The sequence below is a fragment of the Corapipo altera genome, unplaced genomic scaffold (assembly GCF_003945725.1).
Source record: "Corapipo altera isolate COAL_440 unplaced genomic scaffold, ASM394572v1 50, whole genome shotgun sequence".
NCBI classification, from domain to species: Eukaryota; Metazoa; Chordata; class Aves; order Passeriformes; family Pipridae; genus Corapipo; species Corapipo altera.
The window spans coordinates 9725636-9752465 of NW_020884889.1; the positions used below are offsets into that span (position 1 = coordinate 9725636).

Below are 26830 nucleotides of genomic sequence, written 5' to 3' on the forward strand. Positions count from 1 at the left end.
GTGTGAGGATTCCCCCACTGAATTGTCATTCTCTCATCAAAGTCAGTGAGTCTGACCCTTCACTTGTAACTGGGAGCTGGGCTTCATTCTGGGTGTTGTGTCTGAGCACCTACAATACCAACCTGTTCTATGCCAGTTTCCAGTGCTGAGGTAAAACAGATCTGCAATACCTGTTAGACTAAAATAATGTAGCAAGTGTGATGAGTAAGGAAAGGCCAAAGGCATCAGCACAGATGCTGTTTAAAAGTTAAGAAATGTTAAACAATGTGCTAAGAATGTGGAGTTACCTACACTTTCAGTAAATGTACAGAAAGTTTCCCATATTTACCTAGAATATTCATGGTAATTCAAAGTCTTTTAGAAAGTCTTACATTTCTCAACTGATAGCTTAAGTTAAAGAACCAAAAAGTGCTCTTCATTACTTCACTGGCAGGAGTCAGTAAAGACTTTTTGCTCTTCTTGCCCGCTGCATGCAAGTAAGAAGGGAGCTTGACCCTAAGTTTGAGAATTGTCTGTGGATTCACACCTCTTTGTTTTTCCCACCTCCTTGTTTTAAAATACTTATTACTCTTCACACTCTCCCTGCTTGTGAAAATCAGACTTTTGATATGGTTTTACAAAGGGTTTAATTGCCAATTGTCATAAATAGTTCCTATAACCCTTAGATGAAAGATGTGAGAGTCCTCACTTACTTGAGGCCCGTCATTCATGGATGCTGAGAGACATCCACCTGTTAGTGCTGACTCCTTCAACCAAGTGGTCAGCAAAGACAGGAATGACAGCAAGCCTTAAATAATATGAGTAATGAAGCACATGTATTAGCATCTCATGTGCTTCATATTGGTGGGTATATTATATATTTAATAAAATCATGCTTGCTTAGTTGAAAACATGCGAGTAAAGATTAGATCATTTGCCTTCTCGTAAGGAGATGTTTTCTACTTCTAGCAATAGGAATTGAATACATGAGATAATTCTAGAATTATGGCATGTAATCTGTGACATTTCAACAGAGATACCATCGGACTTAGTCAGAGTTAAATAGTACATGTTATTACCATGTTTATTTTTGGACCACAGTCTTAATGCAAATCCCATATATGTGGTTATGCAAAATGAGCCAGACTCTGGTCATGATTACGCTGGTGTACACAGAGAGTGATGCCACAGTTTCATAGAGGAAGGAATCTGATCCTGTAACACAGAGGGTTGCATGGTATTTCAATTAAGTAGTTGATGTTTTTCACCATAGAGTTAGAGGTGAGATATTAGTGTCTGAAGCAATTTTTGTTCATAATTGACTTAAATTTGTAATGCTTTCCGAGGTTTTTTGTGGGTTATTGTGCAATCATGAAATGAAATAATTGTTAAAATATTTCTGTGAAAATCAAAATACTCTATGTTGTCACTGTTTCTCAGATTTTTTGATGTCTTTTTAGCTGGCTGTATACAGCATAAAACGCTGTTACAGCCTTACTCAAAAAGAACAGTATTAGTTATTCCAAAGTCACAGAATATTTTGGGTTGGAAGAGACCCACGAGGATCATCTAGTCCAACTCTAAAGTCTTTAGCTAGTAAAAAAAATTCATTATTTACATAATATCAAATCTGTCGTCACTAAAATCATATCACAGAAAATGCATGCATATGAGAATAAGAAAACCTGGGTAAGTGCCTGGCTGAAGGAATTTGGCCAAGGAGCTGAGAGCCATGTGGAGAAGAGTTTTCACAGGGATACAATCTGTGTGCCCCTTCCTTTCATTTGGTGGAAGTTTTCCATTGTTATAATTTCTCAGGAGTGCTGGTCTTTTTGAGTTATGGCAAAGAGGGAGCTTGCTTCAGACAAGCTTGGTGATTCCTGTTATAAGGGGGTAAGATGTTGATTGTTGTAATTACCTTGTTAAAGACCTGCCAGGACTTTGGAAGTTCTGAGTTCTGTTGTGACCACAAAAGTTATTTGTGTATGTCATTAAATTAACATATAATTACCAACACTCAAAACATCATTATTACATTTCCTACCTTCCCACACTGAAAGTGAGTGGACTTCTCTCCATTCCTGTTGTATGTTTACTCTTTGTATTTCACTGAGAATTGGCTCCTTTCTCCCTCTCACCTCCCCTTTTTATTTATAAGCCGTTTTCAGTTCTGAACTGAGTTTCATTTGAGTGCTCTGCAATTGTATTGTGTTTCATGGCACTGCAGAGGAACATTTATATTTTAGAAAAAAACCCCATGTTATTTCTAATATATTGTACCACTCCCTCTCCTTTGTAAATGGAGCAGTATCTCTTTAAGTCATGTGCATTGCGTTGTTTGAAAGCATTTTCCCTCTCTTTGGATGTTGCTCTATTTAATATTCTGTAAGTCATTTTTCTTACACAGTTTGCACTACTTTTGGATAGTCTTAGTTACTTTAGTCAATGTCTTCTGGAGCCAAAGAGAAAAAAATACACAGAGCTCGTCAACTAGTTTTGTCTTCACCTTGCTAGTTAATAGTTAATACTTTGTGGTATGTTAAGAGAGTTTCTATAACGTGGCACTCTTAAGAACACTTTTTAAAAAGTAGTAATAAACTGCAGCCAACTTGTTATTTTTAAGTGAAACTTGCAGAGTTCTTTAGTTGAATCCATTCTCCTTGATAATTGTCTGGTCTTAACAACAAATATGTCACCAAAGTTAGTTACTCTTTAGCAAAAGGGTGAAAATCAAGTCATAATTTTATTTAATTGCTGTTAGCCTGTGAAAGAAATTGGAAAAATTAAAATCTGCGAAGACATGTTCCTTTGTAGGTTATACAGCAAAGTATGGTGGGCTAGAGTTTGTCAGGTAACTGACTGTTCAGAAATGAGAAGTTATTCTACATTTAGCTGCATTGCTTACTGTTTTCTTCATCATGGAAAAGAATAAAATGTGGTAACAATTTTCTGTGTTTGGATTGCTGCCGCACATAATTGGGAACAAGAGAGCTAAAGCTTTGATTTTGGTGAAATGCTTAGTCTGTGTGTTGGATTAAAGTGTGTGCAACAAATCACTCCAATTCTGTAATAATAATTTTTGAACGCTATTTTTTTATTTTATTACTGTAATGTTATTACTTTTCAGTTACGGACTTCGAGAACTGGGTCAGTTGCAAGAACAAAATTGGCATGAAAATAGTTGTATATTTGTTCTGGAAAATGGATTGCCAACATACTGTAGAAAATAGCCTGAATTGTTCTATACATCAAATGCAACTGATAACATTAGTCTCATTAGTCTCTTATTAGTAAGCTATTATTTAAAAGTCCTTTAACAAGTTCTTTAACAAGTATTCTAGGAAGACTAGATAATATTTGCTAGATAGACATGTTAAAAAGATCATCTGTGCAGAAATGGATTTGTGAAGCAGCTTATGGAATGGAAAATAAATTTAGGCTGAAATGTGCCAGCAAGTCAATATATGAGAATAATTTGCAACAAGCAAAGGTGAGGAAGACATGCAGAAATGGGGTCATCAGATTCATGAATTAGAGGATAATATTCCCGGGGCTGGATTATATGAGGCAGTAACTAACTTTTGTATCTGACTAATACAGAATATAGAATTATGGTACGAGTGTTAGATATGCTTCCATGGATGTTTTTTACTCTTGTTAAAATAACGAGAGGCAACTTGGAGCTGTGATCTGTGCACAGCACAGCTGTAGTATTTTGAGACATTTCTGCTGCCAGATTTATATCCCAGCCAGAAACAGTGCCTGAGTGGTTGCACTCTGAGTCCCTATTTCCAGTGACATCTTAGCACTAGCCAGTGTTAAATCTCAGCAGTTTGTAGCTCAGTGCTGCTCTGAAGCAGCTGGGAAATGGTCTTGCTAATATGTGAAGCCATCTCTGGCACTGGAAGGGAGCAGACAAAAGTGGCATGGTGATAATTTCTTCACATACCACATCTCAACCTACCAAACCTCATTGGTGAGAAGTGTCAGACACCATAGGAAATAAGCTTTAAAATATTTACGAAGTTTTGTTTTCTTTCCTTCTGAACACCCTCTGATATCTTTGCCATGTACTTTCCAATGATGACACATTGGGATCTGACTGGGGTGAGTAATGGTGTCTGGCTGGGGGGAGGAGAGGACAGGGAGTGCTTAACAGTGAGTAATTATTTAAGGAAATGGCCTGTGTGGAACAAAAAAAAAGTGTGTTGTGATTGGATGCATTTATCAGCTGGCCTTTCAGTGTCACCTGTGGACAGAGCATTATTGTGTCTGAGTTTTTTAATAGCTGGAAGTCAGTGCATGGAGCTAACGTGGGAATGTGTCATGTGTCTGGTCTTGATTCAGTGCATGAATCGAGATGTGCAGCATACCCTGTGTTAGGGAAGATGGAGGCAAATAATAGTTATCCCATGGGTTTCTGAGCATGGTCATTCACTTTTATGACCAGCAGTTAAAATCCATAAAATCTCATGTGCAAAATATCCTTTCATTATAGCCTACCAGCAACTGAAAGGGACATTTTGCAAGTGAAGATGGATTTACAAGCTCACTGCCCTTCCGTTTTTCTCTTGTACTGTGACACATACAGGTTTGCATTAATCTTTTATGAGGAATATGTCTGTAAATCCTTCTGTTTGTTCTCTCTGTCCTTATCAGGAGATTTTAGTATGTCTAAAAAGACCTAGAATCACTTGGATTTTGAAATTGAGCCTGAAGTTACAAACCCTTGTGTTCTGTAACTCTCTGTGCTGTGGTGATGCTTACTGCTCCAGTCAGCTTGGTCATGCTGTTCTCTTGTGTCAGTTCTGAGACTCTCTGCAATTCTTGGAATTTTAGCGCAAAAATTCTCATTTCAGGCACAGCACATCCTGCCTCCTGAAATGAGGAGCATTGTGTTTTTTGCCATCGTCTTCAAATGTATGACTGCCTTCTCTGAAGAGAGTGGAATGATTGAAGTACTGTGAAAAATAGTGATGGACACTGTGTTTTTCCATTGGCAGTAGAGTTGTTTCTATAGTGAGAAGTATGGTATGGTTTCCAGTCCTCTCAAAAAACATTACTTTCTCAAAGAACTGAAGTTTTAAGGATTGGTGTTTCTTATCGTATCAATGCTACAATTGTGTCACCACTTATTTCAGATGTTAGATCAGAATATCTGATCTATATTTCTTCCATTCCCAGTTTTTAAACTCAGGAAAACAGATTTTTTTTTTCTGTACAAACACGCATGAATTGGCTTAGGTAGATTATATGTGCGTGTTTTTAGGATTCATTTAAGGTTCTTCATTCATGGCACAGTGAAAATGATTTTTTAATACTTTGTATCCCTGTTCCAAATGCATAATTTTCTGCATGTCATCCTCATATAATTTTATTGGTCACATTTGACTTGACATGTTCAGAATTCCCTTCTCCTTCCATTAATTTTCTCCATATGCAAGCATCCGGTCACTGGACTTTTTTGGAAACTCCTTTGGAAATCCCATAATCTGTTTTTCTAATCCTAATTGTACTTTACTTAAAAGCTATATTTAACAGAAGGCCCCTCCCCCCCCAAACCAGAGGTGTGATATCTTTTCTTACATGTAGCATTCTCAGCACCTGCCATTCAGGCAAGTGAAAAATGGAAGCTCTGTTTCTCATACTGTTCCTGCACCCAACTGCAGAGTGCTACAATTTATTTATCCAGTATTTTTTTCTGCTTGTAACTGCTTAGTTACTAGTTCTCTCACCATGTAAAATCCTGGTTTGCACTTTAAGAATGCCATCGAAGAACAGAATTGCTATCAAATTCTTTTTTATTTCCCCATTAGAAATACACATTTTGGATGTTTGAGGAAAGTAGTTGAAATGTGCCTGAAGTCATGTACTGTGTTAAAAGGATTCTTCAGTTTGAAACTTAGACTACCAGCCTTTCAGCTTGCATTATTCTTTGGCTGTGTGAGATCAGTTTTGAAAAGAGTATTCTGGGTACAACTGACTGGGATTCTGACTGAGATTCTCTTTTGATGGCTGGCTGAGCAGTGGCACGGGCCACCAAGTGCCACAGGTCCCACCTGGGTAGCACTGAGGGCTTCCAATGTCCTACTTTTATCCCTGGCTGGTAAAAAACCCACAACCAACCCTTCAAAGAGAGAAAGAAAAATGCTGCCCGGCAGGAAAGGAAGTTGTAATAAAGATCAGCTTTAAGATACTTCACTTGCCTTAGAGCCCTTTCTGACCTTTCTTTCATAATTTCTGTGATAATGGAATATTCCTTTCTTTCCCTTTCCTGCTGTACTAAAGAGAGGGGAGGTTGCCAGTTTGTGTTGCTGAGGATGGTTTCAGTTGCACAGCAGTCTTGGCTGGATTTAGGGGTTCCTGCCGATTTTCCTCACATGAGGTGCTAAGAGTTTGGAGGAATGATTCCTCCCTCCAGGCAATGGTCTGGATTTGCAGCCCCGGGTCTTGTGGGAGCTGTGCATGCTATGTGAGGAGAACTGGAAAAACAGCACTCATTTTATTGTAATCCATTTTTCCTTCATGGTAAGAGAGGGCATTTTCCTGTTTTCAGCAGTGAGATCTTGATCATGATCAGATAAATGCCGGCTTGCTACAGTCTCATCCTTCGACCTTTGCACCCATTCAACTTCCATTTATTTTAACAGAGGTCTGTCAACCTTCCCAACAGGTGGTTATCAGTTTGCAAAATCAGGTCATTACTTTGAAACATCAAGAACTCTTTATCAGAGATTTATAGTGCATCTTGGAGGAAAGAGGGGCCAGAATTTCCTCCAGCATCCTTGCACTAGCGTAATTGTTTCATTCAGGTTCCATTAGTTCAGAATATTTTTAACCTTTATTTTTACATTAAAAACTATATTGTGCTTGAAGCCAAGCAGAGGTTGACATGAACTGGGGGTTTAAGATGTGTATCTGGTGTCAGAAGTCTTGCATTATCCTGGTGCTTGGAGTCTCTTCAGTGCTGTCCAGAATTACTTGGAACAATTATCGTTATTTATTGCTGTGCTTGGTTTTGATCAAAGCCTGCCAGGACTACATATTTCAGCAGCCTGTCTGGTGCTTTTAGGAACATAAAGGATCTTTTGAGAAGATAACTAAAATTATTTGATGGTTGTGGCTGAAACAGGAACAAGTTCTAGATCAAAATGTAACTTGATTCTTTCCCGTGGAATTAATAAGCTAAATGGTTGCATGCTGTAAACCAGTGTCATTCTATTCCCTCTTTTTGACAATATTACAACTTAATATCTTAATGTAGTTTTACAGTTTCTACTGTCTTTTCAGTTGTCTGAGGCTCCCTGTGGAATTATTCCTTATCAAAATAGCTAAGAAGTATGTGAAGAAGCAGATAAAGTTAGATAACTTATGACTATAACATTATGACTGATGCCTTACTGAAGGCTGCTTGCATGTGCTGAAATTTGCATTAGAAGATTTGAATTACCAGTTGCACATCTTTAAAAAATCGTTTTACTAAAGTAATTTCAAGTCTCAACATTCTTCAGTTAAAACGAAATTACCTCTGGGAAAAAAAACCCAAACAAATTGTGTAATAGCTTTTCTGGCTATGTTTTCCCTTTTTCTATCTTTTCAACTCCTGACTGATCACTGGTACCTTGTGTTTCAGCTTTACTTATTGAAGTAGTTTGAATAATCATATATGACATGAATGTTTAAGGAAACTTTGTTGCTGCAAAATAAAGATTGAGGTTTTAAGCTCATGTCCCAAGTCTCTTTCAGTTGATGTGTTAGTAGAACCATTTCCTTCTTGTAGACCTTTATCTTGTCAAAAAATCCTAAACTCATTATTAAGAATGCTTTGATTTTAAAGCTCTATTTACTCAGCCTATTTATTCTGTATGAAAAAAATGGACTTGACATGTGGATTTCTCTGTGGCCTTAGGTTGATGTGTACATCCAAACAATCTTTTTCTTATGCATTTTCTGACATTTAGAATTTTCCAGTAAGAACACAAAAGAAAATCTTCCTTGTGAAAAAGTGACAGTTTGAGAAAACAGAAGGAAAACTGTACTCAGCAGAAAACTGAGTATTAAGAATAAAATTTATCAAGGCAAAAGATTAGGTGAAAGTAGTCTGTAATTCTCCATTTTTAAGTGTTATGAACTTGAATAGTAACAAATAGGAGCTGGACTTGCTTGGTTTTGAGTGCATGTTTGACCTACTTCATGCACTTTGAGTTCATATTTGACCTACTTCAAGATTTGCGTGATTATGAAGTTAACTTCATGGGGTTCACCGTATTTCTAAGACATATTAGCCGCTGCTAAGTCATTTATAGCTTGAAAGCAAACAATTGTAAATGCTGATCCATTCATATCCTACCATGAAGTACAAGATGGGTTATTCAGTGCTGTACGATGCTGCCACAGAGAACAAAATGACTCCTTTTCAAACCGTCTATATATAAACGGCAGAGGGACAATCTACAATGAGGGATTTCATTCTGAGGAGGTGCACTGAAGATTTCCTGTCGCCACCACAAAACTATGGTGTTTCTAAAGAAATTGTCATCTGTTGTTTTAATATTAGAAGTTACACTCTGAGGAGTTTTGCACAGAGTAAAATATGAATTCTCATGTTGGTCAAGGATGAAGAATCGATCTGGGAAATTAATTTTTTTAATTGATAGGTATAATTGATCATGACCAATTTATATTAATTTCTGTGTTGAGGGAATAAGATTAAGCTGGTAATACTTGGTTTTGTACTACATGGTTTCAAAGCTGCATGTCTAGAATGAGAAATGAGAAAGAAGGCAATGGCAGTTTTGACAAAAGCAAAACAAGCCTGTTGAACTGGGAAAATAAAGCAGTTACAAAAATGCTTTAAAATAGGGAAAAACTTGATAAAAGCTGTAGTGTAGAAAATTAATATGGGAAATGAAGGGACCCACTAAGAAATACCAGGCCAAAGAAAGTTATGATGCTGACAAAGGATTAAGTAATCAAAGGCAAGAGAGATGTTATCAGACATTCTGACCCATTTCATGATGAGGCTGATGGAATTGCTAGAGAAGGGAAGGGAGAACTGTACAGTAAATGTAGCTGTACTGATTGGAGGGGATAGGAAAAGAATTTTATATTTGTAATCTGAGAGCCTTTAAGGATGAAAATAATTAGCAGGATTTGCATTTACATATTTTTATACGGCTAGTCCAGCTAACCGGGAAGCCTGAAAATAGCTAGCTAATTGGTTCTCATATCATGCAGGTTAATTCTCCATAAATCTGGAAATATAGAGGCTTAAAGAAGATAGTTGTTGTTCTAGTATTTTAAAAGGAAAAGAGATGATCTGAGTGATTATAGAAGTGTTAAACAGACAAAATATAGAATGGCAATTATAGGAAGTAATACATAATTAACGAAGAAGAAATTATATTTATTGTCATTTAGTATAAGTTTTTTGGAGATAGGTCCTTCAAAGTAACTTGATATCCTTTCTGAGATCATCATGTTTAATTGATGAAGACAACAGTAGCAATACAGCACTATTGTGTGGCTTACAGGACTTCTGTAAGCTGTTTTATTAATGAGATCAGAATGGCTTGATTAATTATCAGAATTATAGGATGCGGACACAGCACCCCTAGATTGGCATGAAGGTGGAGCAGATGGAAAAGGCATCCATTCTCACATCTGCCTTATTTCACACTTTCTAACAATGGCTTACTGAAAACATACTATTTTTAACAAAGTTTGAAAGTGGCATGAAAATTGGAGGAATTTATAATGTTATGAGTCTAAGGCAGTGTGGATTACTTAGTGACCTTGGCTGAGGCACCTGGTAACTACTTCAGTACAAACAAACATCAGGTTCATAATTTGCTGGCTATGCTTACAGGATGCTGGACTCTGTCCTGGTGCACCATGACAAAAAAAGCATTTTAGGGTTGCTTGTGAAGAATTGACTGGAGTGTGCACCCTGGATGTTCAGGAGACAGCAGGAGTTGGCAATACCACTGTTTGTTTTTTGCCCTCGGAGGATGGAACAAAATAAAGCCTACTAGTATTTCATTAATATCTTAGTTTAATTCTGTCTGTTGGCTAAGTGACCTGTCCTACCATAAACAAATCCAAGCAGATGTGTTCCACATGCCCTCCATTCAGCTGTAGGCAAAGCTTACCCATGTATCTGGTACAGTGTATGCCTGAGTAACAATGCAAATTGTCCTCAAAAAACTTCCTGCAGTCTGTTCTCTTCCCTTGAGCCTCATTTGAGAACAACACTTGTGAAAATAAACATATCCTAACTCTTTTATCAGTATTCTTTTAATTAATGCACTGAATATTTAAAGCAACTGATGAAAGGACCCCTGGAAGAGTATTATGAATGATTAAACCAAGCAGCAAAGGGGACCTTCAGGATCTTAATTTTATAATAGTCCTGGTAAAGTAGTCACAATTTATATTATCAGTGGATTTGAATAAGAGAAACAAAAAATCCTCTGCAGAATACTGCTAAGTAAAATTGTTGGGTCGGTGGGCAATTTGTATGAAAAGGCTTGCCTAGACGTGCTGTTGTTTTGCTTTATTATGAGTTTTGTTGTGTATTTTTATTGTGATGCTGATTCGGTTTCCTGTGTTTGGCTCAGATTACAGGACCGGCCCTTGCTTCACTTTGGTGACCAACCAGATGTGCCAGGGGCAGCTTAGTGGAATAGTCTGCACAAAAACCCTCTGCTGTGCCACCGTCGGGAGGGCGTGGGGCCACCCCTGTGAGATGTGTCCTGCCCAGCCCCATCCCTGCCGCCGGGGCTTCATTCCAAACATCCGAACGGGGGCCTGTCAAGGTAAGTTACCAGCAAAGCCTCCCCCAAAGCTGCTGAAATTGTTACTGGATTAATCTTAATTGAGTTACACTGCTGTGAATAACCTGTCCTAAGCCATTCTCAGCTATATGTGCGAAGAATGGAAAAACACTGTCAGATGCATTACTTCATGATTCAGTGAGTGCCTGCTGTTCAACTGAGTACATTAGTAACTCAGGTCATCTGAGAGCAGCCAGCATCTTAATGAATTTCTCGCTGCCAGCAGCCCTTTCCCTTGGTTCTGTAATCGTGTTTTTCTGAGTGTATCACTCCATCACTCTGTGGAGGAATTTGTTCTGTTGCAGAAAGCACTCAAAACATGCAAAAATCAATCTGTGGCAATGCTGCTCCATTTACCCGGTGTGGGATTTTTTAGCTAAAAGATGTTGATTTTGAATTCATCTTAGGTGTCTTATCTCTAGAGCTGCACTGCTTTGACCTAGAGAAAAGTGCCTGTCGTGCCATTTGAAATGCCCTATTATACATTTTATACAATTTTGGAAATGCATTTGCATTTGTTTCAAATTGTAAAATCCACCCAGATGTTGCTTACTTCTTTCAGAGCACGCCTTACCATAGAAAGTCCTTACACTGCTTTTGGCTTTTATTCTAATACTTCCAGCTGTATAAATTCTTTTATTGTCTGGATGTCTGGCAGGAAACAGGAGAAAGTTAACAGGGGCAACTATGTCTTAAACCGATGTGGATTATACATTCCCAGGACCATATCTTTGGAGCCAGTTTATTTCAATCTGTCTAACATTTTCTAATAAGTTACAATATTTTTGAAAATAGGGGAGATAAAGATTATAAATCTATGAGTTATTTTGTATAATCGTGAAATTCCTATGAAGGACTTCAAGGCATTCCATTGCATTAAAAATGTAGATACTCTCTGTCACAAGCCAAGTCCTGGTTGGTGCCTGCAGACAGACATTGTGAACTTCAAGATGGACATGGTTGTGTGTGCTGCATGATCTGCCCATATTTTGACCTCAGTGATTCTGTTCCCCCTGTCACTGTAAAGGTCAGGACTAAATTGTGCAGAAATCTGTGGACCGAGGTTCTGGACACTTTTGAAAACTTATGTACATAAATATGTGGCCCACACCCCTGAATTTATGCCACGCCTAGTTATATCCCAATTGTTTGTGTCATGGGAAAGCTGTAGTGACCTCTCCAATGGGTTTTGTGCAGTTTGGAATAAGGATACTTCTGCTTACTGCACATTTCTTAGCAAGCAGCTACATTGATGCTATCTGCATGTGGTGCCAACACAGTTTTGGCCCTGAATGTTTGACTTGTATTTTCCAGTTTTCTCTTCTCGAGTATTGTGTTCATAATTTCAACAGATCTGTTATGGGGTCATATATTAGCTTTATTTTTCATGCAATTGTACTAAATCCAGGCCTTTTGAAATCAGACAACTTCCATTTAGACTGGAGACATTTCAGGGATTTCACATCCGTATTCAACCTAAATAAAGGAAAGCAGGTTAAACAAAACCCAGGTTCTCTGAAGAGAAAAAGAAATCCTTATTATTGTGTGGAGAAGTCAGAAAAAATAAAACAGAAGGGAGGGCACGTTTATTTTCAAAAGTAAATAGAATATCACTAATGCTCAAAGTCTGACTTTGACTGAAAGTTAAATTAATATCACAGCTGAGATTTTTAAAGATACAAAGGAGAAAAATGAAAGCCAAAAGGTGGGATTTTGAAACAGACATTGTGACTCAGAAGTATGACTTCTATTTTTTTTTAATTTTTGAGCTTTTTTTTTTAAGTCAGTACAGTGCCATGAAGTCTGACTGATTGCTGTTATTAAAGCACAGCATATTGCTGTAGCTTGAATCCCAGCAGCAATGTGGCTGTCGTGGTGCTGAGGCTGTGCTGGTTCTGTGGCCTCCCAGCAGAGAGAGTCCCTCGGGCACAGCTCTTTTCTGCCCCTGCTGCAGCACCCCCTGACCTGCCTCAGTCTGCCCAGAGATCTTTACATAACAGTTTACCATGTGGTACAGATATACCCCTTGGCATTCCTGAAACTTCCTACTCGCAGGAAAATTGCCTCTTGGCCTTTTGTACAGATGTAATACTTTGCTTTTCAGACTGCAAGGCACATTACAGCTGGCTCTCTGGGATTTATAAAAGGAGATTTGAAGGCATCATCTCCAGCCCAGTGTGAAGCCCAAGAACTCAAGCAATCAGGTTTTATCAGCAGCAGGTGGTTCTCCTGGGGAGCTGGGGGAAGCACAGGAATTTGGATCAGAGAGTGGAGCGCTTGGTGCTCCTGAGGGAACTCCTGAGCAGCAGAGACAGGGCAGCCCCTGGGGACTGTGAGCCAGACTTCCTGAGTCTCCTATTGCAATCCACTCCTCCTCCTCCTTTAGCCTCTTCTCTGTAGCTGTTATTAAGCTGTGACAACACTTCTGCAGCTAAGTGACGGCACACATGTTGTTGTGCTAAAATAGCTATGAGGCCAGAAACTGGGGCCTCTTGAAAATATTTGTTGTGAGCTTACTACCTAGCCTGTGATACCATCTTTGTTGTTTCATCTTCTTCAGTGAAAAAATCAAAAGCAAAGAGAGAAAAATAAAAGGGAAAAAAACCCTCCAAACTGATGTATGTCTGAGCAGGTCATTAATAATTCCTCTTGAGACATTAATTATGGCTATGAAACTTCTTGAGTCAAATCCTAACCGCAGTCTAAGGTCATTGGTGCTGATCTTCCTGGAGTGATGAGTTATTAATTTCCATCAATAATGACTCTGCAGTTCTTCGTGCTCTCCATGAGGCCCCTTCCATGCACACCCTGCTCCCTCTGCACTGGTGGCCTAAGCACTGGATGGAGGTGCCAAGATTTCGGAAGGGGCAAGTGATTTTGGATGCCCAGCTTCAGACACTTCAAAGAAACTTGAGTTCTGGCTGGCTGTGTTCTCTGCACACCATTCCCCAGATGTTTTAGAAAAACAAAGCAATAACAGTTAGATATTTAATGTCTGTAACAATAATAACCATGTGATTTCTCGCAGAAAATATTTAGAGTACTGTACTTAATCATACTTCGCATAGAGTAACTACAAAATTAGTGTCTGTCTTCACAAGCAAGTATAATAATATTATGATGGGTGAAGAATGGATTTAGGCATATTTACTTTAATTTCTGTGTAGACAAATTATTATGGCTGTTCTTGAGAAATGAAAGTGGATGTTTTTTCCTTTTTTATATGATAGATGTGGATGAATGCCAAGCCATCCCTGGGATCTGTCAAGGGGGAAATTGCATTAATACTGTTGGATCTTTTGAGTGCAAATGCCCAGCTGGACACAAGTTTAATGAAGTGACACAAAAATGTGACGGTAAGAACTTCTAGAACTTTCTTCTGAAAGTAAAAGGGAAGAGTCTTCTTTTGGGGACTGATTTTGTTTAACAGTTTGTAACAAACTTTTCAGTCTCTTCTGCCTTGAGTATGCAAACAGCATTATTCACCAAAAATAAAAATAGTGATGCTTTCTCCTAAGCTTAAATATTGGCTCTGCAGCTTTTTACAGCCTTTTTGTAATGTAACATTTCACAGACTTAAAGGTACATCTTAACATTAAACATTAAAACATTAAACATTAAAGCTAAAAATACTTTCCAACTGATATATTGCTTTAGAAATACTTGAGGCACCTGTTCCTTTGTGGATCTTTTAACCAAAGAGTGTATATTACTGGAAGGTTCAACACATTCCTACCTGCTCAGCTAATTTAATCTTACTTATTTAATATAAGTGAGAGTTTGACACTGATGAGTGAAGACTGGAGGACTGTGCTCTAAACTTACCCTTACAGCTGCAGATGTCACACAAGGACGAACATTTTGTCTTTACTTATTGGTCATCCTAATTTGACAGTACAGCAGGTGCTAGATAATAGTGTGGAAATTTACAGTGTGTGATTATGGAATCTTGCTAATTTTTGACTGTGATTTGATAGTGGTTTTTTCTTTCTAACATAATAATCAAGCATAGATGTCTCCCTTGCTTTAAGAGAATTTTGAATACCTGTGGAACATAGCACTAGAATGTGTCGGTTACACATTATTGATTCATATTTACAGTGAAGTCCATATGTTGTTTAAACTCTCGCAACTGATTCTACTTTCAGTCATTAGACAAAAATTAAATTAATTTGAGCAGACAAGTTTCATAAGTGGTTAGTGATTTTGGAATGCTGACTTTTGTTACCATAAAGGATTTTGACTGTAAGAGTAAGATGTGGATTCACCACCCTTTCTTGCATCAGGTGCCTTTTAAGAAGCACTTGAAATTTTTTAGTGATTTCAGAAGAATTATGACTTATTCTTTCAAAAGAAAAATCCCTATTTCAGGCAAAACTTCATAATTTATTTGCACGTTAGGGAGAGCAATTTCAGAAGAGTTTGTACACAGCATGGTTTATGTATCGTCTGCCAATGGTTTTGGCAGAATGTAACCTACATTTAGGGTAGAACAACATTGCAAGTGTTTCCTTCTGTGGATGAAGTACCAAGACTGTGGTGAATAGGAAAGAATGAACGTGTGCCTTGTTAAGTATTAGTTCATGAAAAACTGAGAGCTGTAAGCGTGCACAGGCTGCATCACATAAACATTTTGGTGGTATTTTTCAATTGTTGAATCATGAAAAAACCCAACCAACAACAAAAGAACAAAAAATCCCAAACAACCACCAGCTTCAGAGCTTGTACTTGGTAACAGTTAAGGGACTGGACCCAAGAACCTGGTGTGGCTTGCTTTGCTCCCAAATGCTGCCACAAATTTCCCACCCCATTTGTGAAATCCCTTTGGAGTGAATGCAAAGATTGGATGAATTTTTCCTTCTTTAATTTCATACATGTAGATTTTTGAACCTCAACGGACAGAGTTACTTTCAGTGCATCTTCATATTGTAGGTACCAAACAATTTTAGTTAAAGCTGTGTAGGTATTAATACCATTCAAAGAATTAAAAGTAGCACCTTTATACCAGTGTCATGAAATACGATAGAGATTCAACGTTAAGAGCATGATGATACAACAGTAGAATATCCATTCCAGTATTTTAAATGATCTTTTGAGTTTTTTACGGCAATATAAGACAGGGTGTTTGTTTTCTAGTAATTAACTATAATTAATTCTTAATAAATAACATCTGATCGTGTGCTTGGTTTAACTTCCTATCCAGCAAGAAGTGCTTCAGACAGCTGTAACATGTCCTTGGTCACTGATCTAGTACAACTGGGAGCTACCTGCTGAATTACCAGTACTGTTTTTTCAGGGGGTCCCCATTAAAGTGGGATCACGATAGCGCTCATCAGGTACAGAGAGATGATGAACAAGATGGGAAATGGGGTGTGTTGGCTGAGGTTCTCTTTATTAGCATAGCTGGTGGAAACCTTATTTCGTTGCTTCATATAACTATTCCTCTTCCATTTGCATTAATTCTGAGGTAAATACTTTTTCTGTGGTGACTGGCGGGAGTAATTTTTCCTGGAGTGACATGTAAGTCTGCGAGTACATCAAGTAAACTTACCTTTATAAAACTCGCATGCTTAACAACAGCAACGTTGCTTATATGAATGTCAACACTGGTATAAATAGTGAAATACTGTTTGGGTTAGGCTCAACCCTAAAATAAAGAGTGATGATTTTGCTTTTAAAAAGGTCGACGCTATATAAACAGTGGCAACACTGACTTTAAGATAAACATTGGTGAATTTGAGTCAGAAAATGCTTGAATCTGATCCATTTACGACTGCATTTTTCTCTGTTAATTAAGGGCTTTATTCAGACCAAAATTCAATTTCCACATTTTTTGTCACTGAGACTTTTGGGACTCCTGTGGAGTATAATCCTGGAGCAGAAGCCAGAAGTCTCTTAGCAGTGCTCCCAGGGCACTCGGACTTGAGGCTTTGGCAACACCCTGGAAGTAGCACTGAACAAAAAGTCACACCCCTCTCACACACCCAAGTGAGGAATGTGACCCACATCAGGACAGCTGGCAAAATGCTGGACAAGAATGTGTGCAGAGGGGGCCCAAAGCCTTGCACACTTAGGATGGGTCAGTCTGCAAAGTTTGGTTACCTGTGTGCCATCCCAGCCCTCTACTACTTTTCTGCAAAGGCAAGGGGCCACAAAGGTATTGGAGCATCCTGCGCCTTACCCAGGAGAAAGAAAATGTTAGTTTTTGTATCACTGAGTTTTTGTATTACTGTCTTCACAGGAGAAGTAGAGCAGAAATCCTGTCTACTTGCTAAAACACTCGTTAATGGTCCTGTGGGACTTTGGGTGTTCCTCCATCTGTTGGGGCCAAATTCCAATTTAGGCGTTACATTTAAATTCCTTCAATCGTTTTTGATGACTACGGTATTATTCACTCCTTGCCTTGGTGTGCTGGGTGGTGTTACAGTATTTCATCTCAGAAATTTTTGTGGTTGGTGAAATCATTATTACAGCCATGTGTCTATCTGTTCTTGGATCTCTGGAGAGAGGTTGGGTAGAGTCCTGTGATGCCATTATTTCTAGCTGGATGCTCTCTGTCAGGAGAGCAATTGGGTGATTTTAATGGCTGTGACAGGCAGTTTTCATGGATCACTCCAGAGAATAACCTCCCTTTCTGCCCTACTTTGCTGACCCTTCTTGTAGGTACTGTGGAATAGAGCAAGCTGTTTTTTAAGCTCAGCAGAACTCCAGGTCCCTACGAGATGAGAGCAGTGCTAATTAGATACAGCTGCATTTTTAAGATTAGAAACCAAAGGGAAAGTAACTACACATCACAGGCGAGCTACTGGTGGTAATTAAGGAGCAATTGGGGCTGACATAGGTTGTTGTTCACATAGCTGTAGATAATATAAACTAGCTGTGGAAGAAACCCTTCAAGTTCCCTCTGTTCCTGTGTGCAGCTATGATGAGGTGTAGGAAGGTATTTGTTAGGTTTTTTTCCTGCACACTTTGAAATTTTTTCTGCATTGTAGCTGTGATGATGATTAGTGTGTGAGTTAGGAGGGGTCTCAGACCGCACTGAATTTGATCATTAATACTGATTACAAAATAACTATTCTTGTGCCAGAACTAATTTAGCTAACCTTCCCCTGCATCTTTTTTTGCCTTGAAGATATTGATGAATGCAGCACCATTCCTGGAATCTGTGATGGAGGAGAATGTTCAAACACAGTAAGCAGTTACTTCTGCAAGTGTCCTCCAGGGTTTTATACAGCTCCTGATGGCTTAAAATGCATAGGTGAGTACAATCCTTTAAGCAATAGGTGTCATAAACATTCCTGAATATCTAAAATGGGTAACAGTGTACCAGAAACGTATTTCAACTTGCAATCTTGAAATCCTTCTACACAGAAATACATCATGTGCCTGTATATGTATTCTGAAGTGAGTTTTCTATTTGCAGAATGTTTCTTCTTTCCCCCTTCATTGTGACCGTCCCTTTCATTTTTATTACTGCATTTTTTCTGTTATGCCATGTTTATTGCCTTAGAACTTGTTTAACCCATCCCCTTGATATTGTTGCTTTCCTGTTTGTCTTTGATGTAGTCCGTGTTATATTCAGCAATCACTTAGAAAAGCAGATTTACATTCCAACAGTTACGATCCTCATACAGGTATTTTTCATTAAAGGAAGTAGTGTGATAAACTGGGTATGGGACATTTGTATGTGGTTTCATGATACTGATGATTTGGCAGGGCTGTTCTCTCAGGTTTTCACTGTGAGAAACAGTGAAACCTGTCTTCCAACACTGGTGAGACCAGGCACCAATGAACTATGTGAATTAATGCAATGCCACAGCCATGAAAGAACAGTGCTAGCAGTTATTCCTTCTGGGAAGCAAGCAACCTGCTCTGAGGCAGGTCTAGTATTCAGTTAATTTATTTATTTATTGTTTTCGTGCAGGAATTTCTTTTTTCAATGCCAGTGCTGAATTTTGGGCAAAAATCAAATTAAAGGTTTATTTCCTCAGTTTTAGCAGTGCCAGCACTGGGGTTTAAGAAAGCATCCTGTGTTTTGGTAGAAAATAATTTTGGAAAAAAATTGAAAAAAATCCCAAACTGTGCAGAGTTCAGTACCAAATTGTATTAACCTGCCCAAGAGATCTGGAAACAGTTTGGGTTATGATTCGTTTTGAATGGTGCCATTCAATTTCTACAGGTTGTAAGTAATGAACAGTATTTCTTCCATCATCAAGAACAGCATTTTTCTAGATTTGATCCATACTCTGCACTTAAAATGTCAGTGGGATTTGCTTTTATTGCTTCAGATTAATAACTGCTAAATGACTATGGATCATTAAATCATTGATTGATCCCTGCACTTAATATTTATAAAGGAGACTTGCCTTTCTGTAACAAAAAATTTCTAGAGATGCACAACTTGCATTTGCTTTTTGCTTTTTATAGTCACCACTCAGTCAGAACTACCCAGCATTCACACCCATATTCCTGCATTTTTCCAGCATTTTTTACCCCCTGTATTTGTAGGCTGAAGTAGTTCAGCTAAAGAATTGGGGACTTAAATGATGACAAGATGTGATAAATAATATGCCAGACTATAAGCCATCATTAGCATTTTGGCTTTGTGTCTAAGGCAAAACGTGCTAAATGGGAAGCACTATTAATTATCTGCAGATATTTTGGATTTGTGTCTAATATGCAGGCTGCATACTTGCCATATTCAAGAGAACAGAGCCCAAATCTTCAGTAGTGTTGGGCAAAGCATGTAATCTTGTTTTAATTACAAAATGCCTGTCTTAAGTGAAAAGTGTTAGCTGAACGTGTCTGTTCTGTTCAAGAGGAGGAAGTGCTTCTGAGAAATGTATCCCTTCTGGGACTCAAACTGAGCAGCACTGGGGCCAAACATCCAAAGGGAGAACCGGGAGTTCTATTATTACAAACCTTAGAAATTAGAATAGACAAAGCAAAGATAATATCTCCTAGAGCTGAAGAGCAGAAACAAGAGTGGGGCATCTCAACCCGAGTACACAAAGAATGCTGTGAAGAAAGCTGCCCATACTTCCTGCTGGCATAAATTTGTTTGGTCTGCGTTACTTTTCAATGGCCTTTTTAAATATTTTTTTTAAGAGACAATTTTTTCTTGAAAGTTATTCTCACACTGATTTTTTGCCTTTTCAAAAGACTATGTTTTTAGTAAAAATAATAAAATATTAAAAATGAAACAGTGAAAATGTTGTTTTCTGCTGCTCTTGCCCATATTTGTATATTTTACCATTTGGAATAGAAAATGAAAATGAAAGCGGGGAAAAAAGGAAGTAAAAATATTCACATTTTGCATATGGAAAGATTTTATATTTTTCTTACAACCTTACTGTCTTTTTCTGAAAATGATGTGGCTTTTGGGCACACTCTTATACCTGTAAGTAGACAAAGATGTTTGCTGTATGCTTCCCTCTTCATGGTACATTGTGTGCTTGCACAGATCCCATGTAGATTCTTTTTCCACTTTTTCCCATTACTGCTTTTAAATGTTACGAAACTTGGTGCTGACCAAAACTGAGAAAGATGAATTACAGAGGGTGATGATAGGGTCTGTTAGATTACTTCCTTCCTTGCCATTCACTCCATCATCACACCAAGCATCTGAATCTCTCTCCAGGTGTACTGGAGGACAGTTTCCTTTCCACCAACAATTTGCATCAGAGCTTTATTTGATTTTTAAAAGGGTGGATGAAGGAGTAAATGTTTGTGACAGTTTTGCTGGGTACCAGGAGAAAACGGAGGACCAGTAATAGAACAGAGTAGATTTTTTTTTCCTCTGTTGTCTATCTATTATCATCATAAGAAAGTATGAGTGACCTAACTAAAGTTTGGAAACAAAGGCCAACTGACTCTTTTAGCTATACTGCCAGTAATATCCATGTTCAGGGTTCCAGTTAACAAAAAGCAGAATCATCACAGACTCTCCCAACATATCACTATATGTCAATTCCTCAAAAATAGTGAGAAACTTCCCTGCTTTTTTTTATAACCTCTTGAATAGCTAGTAAATTCTGGAAAGCACTGGTACTAGACAGATGAATCCACCATGCCCTGGATAATTGAGGTACTGTTTCTTTAGGAAATTATGTCTACTGTTGTAAGATTATGTGTGCAACTTTTCCCACTACATTTTGACAGCAAATATTTGTATATGTTAGAAACAAACTTGGTCTGGTTTATCATGCAGCATCAAATCACATCACAGCTTATACTGAGTTTGACATGATGTGACATATTGTGAAACAATTCCTCAAAGCTTAAGATGATATCACAAGATTATTTTTTATGATTTTTTTTCTTCCATCCACATTTTCTCTTCCTTTGCTAAGCTGGGGGATCTCTGTGCAGTGGTGTTAGAGCTGAGTATATAAAATCTGAGAACAGGATGTTCTTTGCACAGCACGTGCTTATCCTTTTCAGACAGGAAGCCAGCACATCTCCATAAACAGTGTGATGGCACCAGTTAAAGCTGTATTGCTCTTTCCTGCCTGCAAGCCTATATCTTGTCAAATCACTACATACTTCAGCTGGGGAAGCCATGACTAATGAAAAATGAAGTAATGCTTTGAGAGCTGTGATGCTGTGAATTTATTGCTGTGCTTCAGTGGCTTTCAAATCAAGGCTTAGACAGAACTGATCTGGTACTATCTTTAAAAGACATGACACTGCAATTTTTCTTTAGGGGCACAGAGTCTTATGTACTGAATATATGTTTCTATTGTATTTTTGCCTCCATTAATTCATTCCTGTTCCTAATTTCACTGCAGCTTTCTCACAGGAGGTGTTACACCTGAATCCAAAGCAGCCCAAATATTATCTAGGTTTTTCTGGTTTTCTGCCTTTTGTTTTCTGGTGCTTGCAACCTTGTAAGGGCTGTGTCATTGATAATGTAAATCTGTCAAGAAAAATGGGACATTTCCCTTTTGTGAAAGTCCCATTCCTCACTGGATGATTACATATATCCGTTCCTTTCTCTCGGCAGATGTGCGTCCTGGATTCTGCTTCTCCACCCTGAGCAACGGGCGCTGTGGGAATCAGCTCCCCCAGCCCATGTCCAAGATGCAGTGTTGCTGTGACAGCGGCCGGTGCTGGTCCTCCAGTCCAGCCAGTGCTCCTGAAATGTGCCCCATCAGATCCACCGGTAGGAATCCACCTGAGTTCCTGGGAGCTTGGCTGAATGCTGACTGTCTTTTAGCAGTAATGTTTTCATGAAAGAATGCACAGAATGGTTGAGGCTGAGGGGCACCTTGGCGGATTGTTCAGTCCAACCCACCCTGCTCAAGCAAAGCCTCCTATGGCAGGTTACTCAGGACCCCCAGGAGGCTACACCAAGCAGACAGAAACAATTACTTGTTGCTAATTTGTATTTTGTGACCAAGTTATTCTGACCTTACCTGGTTCAGATTTTATTTTCAGCATCCTCTTCAGGATCAAGTTACTTCCTCTAGAGCCTTCTAATAGGTCCCTGTTCCCACTACAGTTTCATTCTGCTTAAAAACTGGTTTTTCCTTCCTCATGACAAGCTTTCTGAGGTGCCATATATTTCCTGTAATTTGACACAGAACGTTGCTTCTGTCTGCTACCAAAATGTGCTTTACTTTATTGCCTCCCTGTGTGTTGAGATCCCCAGATAACGTGCGACTTGAACTGAGGGAAGACAAGGAGCAGATTATGAAACTCAGTGTGAGGGAGTGGAGGGAAGATGTTTTTGACACTGTTTAGGACTGGAGACCTAATGAAATGCTTTAGAAAAGGAAAATACAAGGAATTTCAGGATGGGAGGGAGGTCAAGAGAGGTGCAGAGTTTAGGGAGGAATGGGGATTGTAACACTATAGCAGTGTAACTCAGACATTGTCAGAACTCATATATGGGAGTCTTTATTATTCTTGTTTTTAATCCTTTGAGTGCAACTGCATAGTACTAGAGCAGAAATCTACAGTCAGAACTCTTGGAAGCCTTTCTGTTTCTGTCACTGCCTTATTAATAATATTTAAACATGTTGAAATTTCGAAACTGGCTAGAATAATGCTGAAAAAATAGTGTAATCTATTGATAATCATGTGAAATAGGAAGACAAGGAGAAAGCTTTTAGTCTTAACACAGTTCCTTGTTTTCTTTACATACTTTCTAATTATTCGTATCTAACTGGTGAATAAACTGGGTGGAAAAGTAAAGTAACTTGGCCAAAGCTGCAGACTGAGACGTCATGGAGAAGGAGCTACAACCCAGGACTTCCTGACTCATAAATCCATGCAAGGTCTTCCAGATCAGGGTTACATGCCACTTTTTTGGGGGTTTTATTTCTGACTTGGGATATAAATTGACACTATAAATTACTCTTTTCAAAAGTGCTTTGAAATTCTTTGTAAGGCTTTACATGTATTTAAGGTATTGCTGTCATTATTTAATCAAGTTCAGTTATTCCTTCCTTAGCGTATCCTGAGAAAGCAAGACGAGGAATTTAGAGCTGTCAGTGGCCCAAAGTCTCTCTAACTCTGAAATGGAAATTTACTGCAATATAAAGGGGAGCACTAACTGCATAATGTAACTGGGCAGTTGCATTTTCGATGTGGGCAGCAGACCCACTTGCTACTATGAAATAGACTGTTTATTGCTAGAAATTACACATGTAGATTAAAGTTGCAATAAAAAAGGCTTACACTGTATTTATTTGTATAACGTAACAAGAATTGTTTATGTGGAATAATAGGGCTTACCACTGACACTATTTAAAGACTAAAATTAAGGAACAATAGAGGGAAATGTAGTGACACATGAAACAAACTGATCATCTAAGAGCATTAAATAAATGCAGATTTCATAATCAGGAAAAGCATAACTTAAGAAAGGCTACAATGTTTATTTAACAAATCCTCTGTCATTCAGGAAAAGCTTCTAATGTGTTTTACAGGTGGAAGCAGAAGTGAGATGAAAGTGTTGAAGGCTGAAATATCCAGCTTAGTTGTCCTAACATTTACTTTATTTTTCAGTTCTCATTTTTTATATTGTTTCAGGAATTCATTAATTTTTTTTTTCATTATGTAATTCCTTCCCCCCCGTTGTGCCACAAACTTTAAATTTTGAAGTTCAAAGGTATTGGCTGCACAAATAGTTATTTGTGTACACATGAATTGTGAACATGAATTAGGTCAGCTGGAAATGTGGTCTTTAATTGTGATACTCTGTGTGCATTTTTTGGATCACAAGTTCCAAAACCACACTTACCAAAGACAAAAGAGTCGGGGACAGGAGAAAAAGTGGGGCAGTAGGGCAGATGCCACTAATAGAGATAAACAATAGGAGAATGCATGACACTCAGAATTGACTGTGCTTAAAGCAAAATAGATAGTTTTCCCATCATGTGGAAAAGAATTAATATCATGTGGATCTGACTTGGTTTCTCCTTGGCTACACTCCTTAGACTGCACCTCGTTTGGTTTCTGCTTTTGTTGGCACACTTAATTTTCACAGGGAAATAGTGTTAGTGTATTCATTCTCTAATTGGTTTTGCCTCATTGCTTATATTTATATTTTTTTGTTTTAGGAGGTTAACTTTTAAGAAATCCAGTTGAAACTGGGCTTTTTTCCCCGTTAAGTATTTTTCTAACTCTGTGGCAAGCTTTCTATTAAATTAACTTGGGATCAAATCCAAAAGTCCTCCTTTAGGTAAACTTCACACTGAGTTCACCAAAGACTTTGCTTGAAAGAAGACTAAGTAGGTTAAGATCAGGTCCCCACCTCACTGTTCCATTTCATATCCAGGATGTCAGTTATGTTACCTTTTTACCAGCAGTCTTTGGGCACGTAGTGTTGAGAATCTGTGCATTAATGACTCAGTTCACAGAACAAAGCTCATTACTATGAAGAAAACATACAGACACATTTTCCAAATTATTTAAGATTTGTTATTGCTAATCTGAAGCACCACAAAAAGGGGGAGAGTTGGATTAAATGGAAAGGCTGCAAGAGTCTAAAACACAGCTTATTTTTTCATGTTTCAGATGAGTATCGCAAGTTGTGCACAGTAGCTGCTCTGCTGCCAGCAAGGCCTGACCTTCCTCCGGCCCGTCCTGATGTCATCCCTCCACCACTCATTCCTGGTGTTTTCCCTCCTCCTCCACAGCCAGAAATTGTCTATCCATCTCGGGCTCCACCACCTCATGGTAAGAAAGAAAGAAAGAAAGAACCTTTCCTTGCACTATGTGCATTTAACTTCTTTAAAAACATGCTTTGATCAGTAGCAGCATGCTCCCTTCAGCTGTCGGTATCTTTTGCTTACTTCACGTGGATGTGTAGTCTCTGGATATCCTTTTAATCAGAGCCTGTTACCATGTATCTTATGCTAAGCGTACCTTGTGTTTTCCCTGTTAAGATAGAATTCAAAAATTACATTCTCACTGTCTGTTCTAAAGCTCACATATTGTAGTAGTTATGTTATTATTGTTCTGAGGCTATTATAAGTTTTGCTGCTTGTCAGCATTGAGGGATGTGAATAGCTCTTTGACTAGGTTGTGAAAGTTATTTACATTAAAGAGCTTGTCTGGGAGAAAGCAGCTTCTTTCAGGTTGTTTTTCTCACCCTCACTTGGCCAGGGAGGAAGTGTACTGATAAAAATACTATTCTGCTGGACACTGAGACTGACCCAACGTGCAGAAAGAACTTTTTTAGTGATACACATGGATGTGTTAGTTTTCTTGACAGCAAGGAGGAAGCCAGAGCAGACTACCAATATATTCCTTGGTCTGTCCTTTGCTCAGGGAATTTACTACATGCCCATATAGTCTGCAGTAGGCATGTGCCACCTGAAATCGCTTGGCATAGCCACACTCTTTTACAAGTGAACAGAAGCTGATTTTGCCTCTGCTCTGTGCAGATGCAAGCAATCTCTGCTTGCACTGGCACCAGCTGAAACTATTTAGTCTTGGTTCAGCACCAAGCTGAGCTAATAAGCCTGAGAGAGGCGAAGTATGTTAGCTCAGGCCTGACACGGCACTGACGTAGCTGCACAGCTTCTGGTCAGCTGAGAGCAGGGACAGAGCCAGCTCACGCCTGCCTGCCAAAGACAGTATAGGGATATCTCCCAGGGCTATCCCTGCCCTCCTCACTCTGCTATCTGTGAAAGTGAAAATAACCAGTCTGCCTGCTCTTCGCTACTCTAGGCTTTTAGTAGAGTCCCTGCAGTGCCACATACCCACTTTATCTCTGGCTGTGAGCAGACTTGGTCCTCTTTGGCAGAAGAGACTCAGACTTGCTGCAAGGAAAAGATCAGCAGTGGTTAGCTGTTTTCAGACAAATCTCTAGGAGTCAAAGTGTCATTTTCTCTCTCCCATTTTGCTAGGTAATTCACATTACAATGGAAGGCAAATGTTGACTTTTAATGGCAAATGCTGCACAAGTTGCAGATTACCAGAAATTATTAAGATGAACATTAAAATGTTTTTCCTACTCTTGTTATTTCAGTGATCTTGCCGGTGAACTTAACTGACTTGTGCCAAACATACAGACATCTCTGCCTTAATGGACGTTGTATTCCCACCCCTGGGAGCTACCGCTGCGAGTGCAACAAAGGATTCCAACTGGATGGTAGAGGGGAATGCATTGGTATGTGGTTTTCTGCTGTAAATCACAGAGAGGAATATATTTTAAAGGAAAAAAACCCCTGTTCTCCACACAATGTAACAACTTGGAGTCTTTAAATAAAACAGTCCCCCCTCCGAAAACTCCCCAGTAAATAGATTTCCAAGGACTAATTGATTTCAATGGCAAACTTACTTTTACAACAGTTTTGCCTTGAAGACAGTATTTAGCAAGTCTTGTAGCTTGTAACAAAATTGTACAGAAGCAAGGATTTCCTTTTTTACTAGCCTACGACTATAACGTGTTTATTAATGATTGAAAATTATCTTTTTAAAATGCTACCAGTTCTTTGAGTATGTAATGACCTATTGTTAAAAAAAAATCATAAAATGGGACTCAGTAAGATTTACAAGTC

At 38.6% G+C, this 26830-nt stretch overlaps 1 protein-coding gene across 2 annotated transcripts in view; it reads left to right on the forward strand.

Moving 5' to 3' along the window:
* The window catches only part of FBN1 (fibrillin 1), a 147172-nt gene that overhangs the window by 43147 nt on the left and 77195 nt on the right, over positions 1 to 26830 (forward strand). For both annotated transcript variants that reach the window (XM_027644223.1, XM_027644224.1), the window contains exons 6-11: positions 10599 to 10796; positions 14045 to 14170; positions 17947 to 18072; positions 21820 to 21978; positions 24840 to 25001; positions 26299 to 26439. In XM_027644223.1, the coding sequence (XP_027500024.1) occupies positions 10599 to 10796; positions 14045 to 14170; positions 17947 to 18072; positions 21820 to 21978; positions 24840 to 25001; positions 26299 to 26439 (912 nt within the window). The remainder of the gene's footprint in view (positions 1 to 10598; positions 10797 to 14044; positions 14171 to 17946; positions 18073 to 21819; positions 21979 to 24839; positions 25002 to 26298; positions 26440 to 26830) is intronic.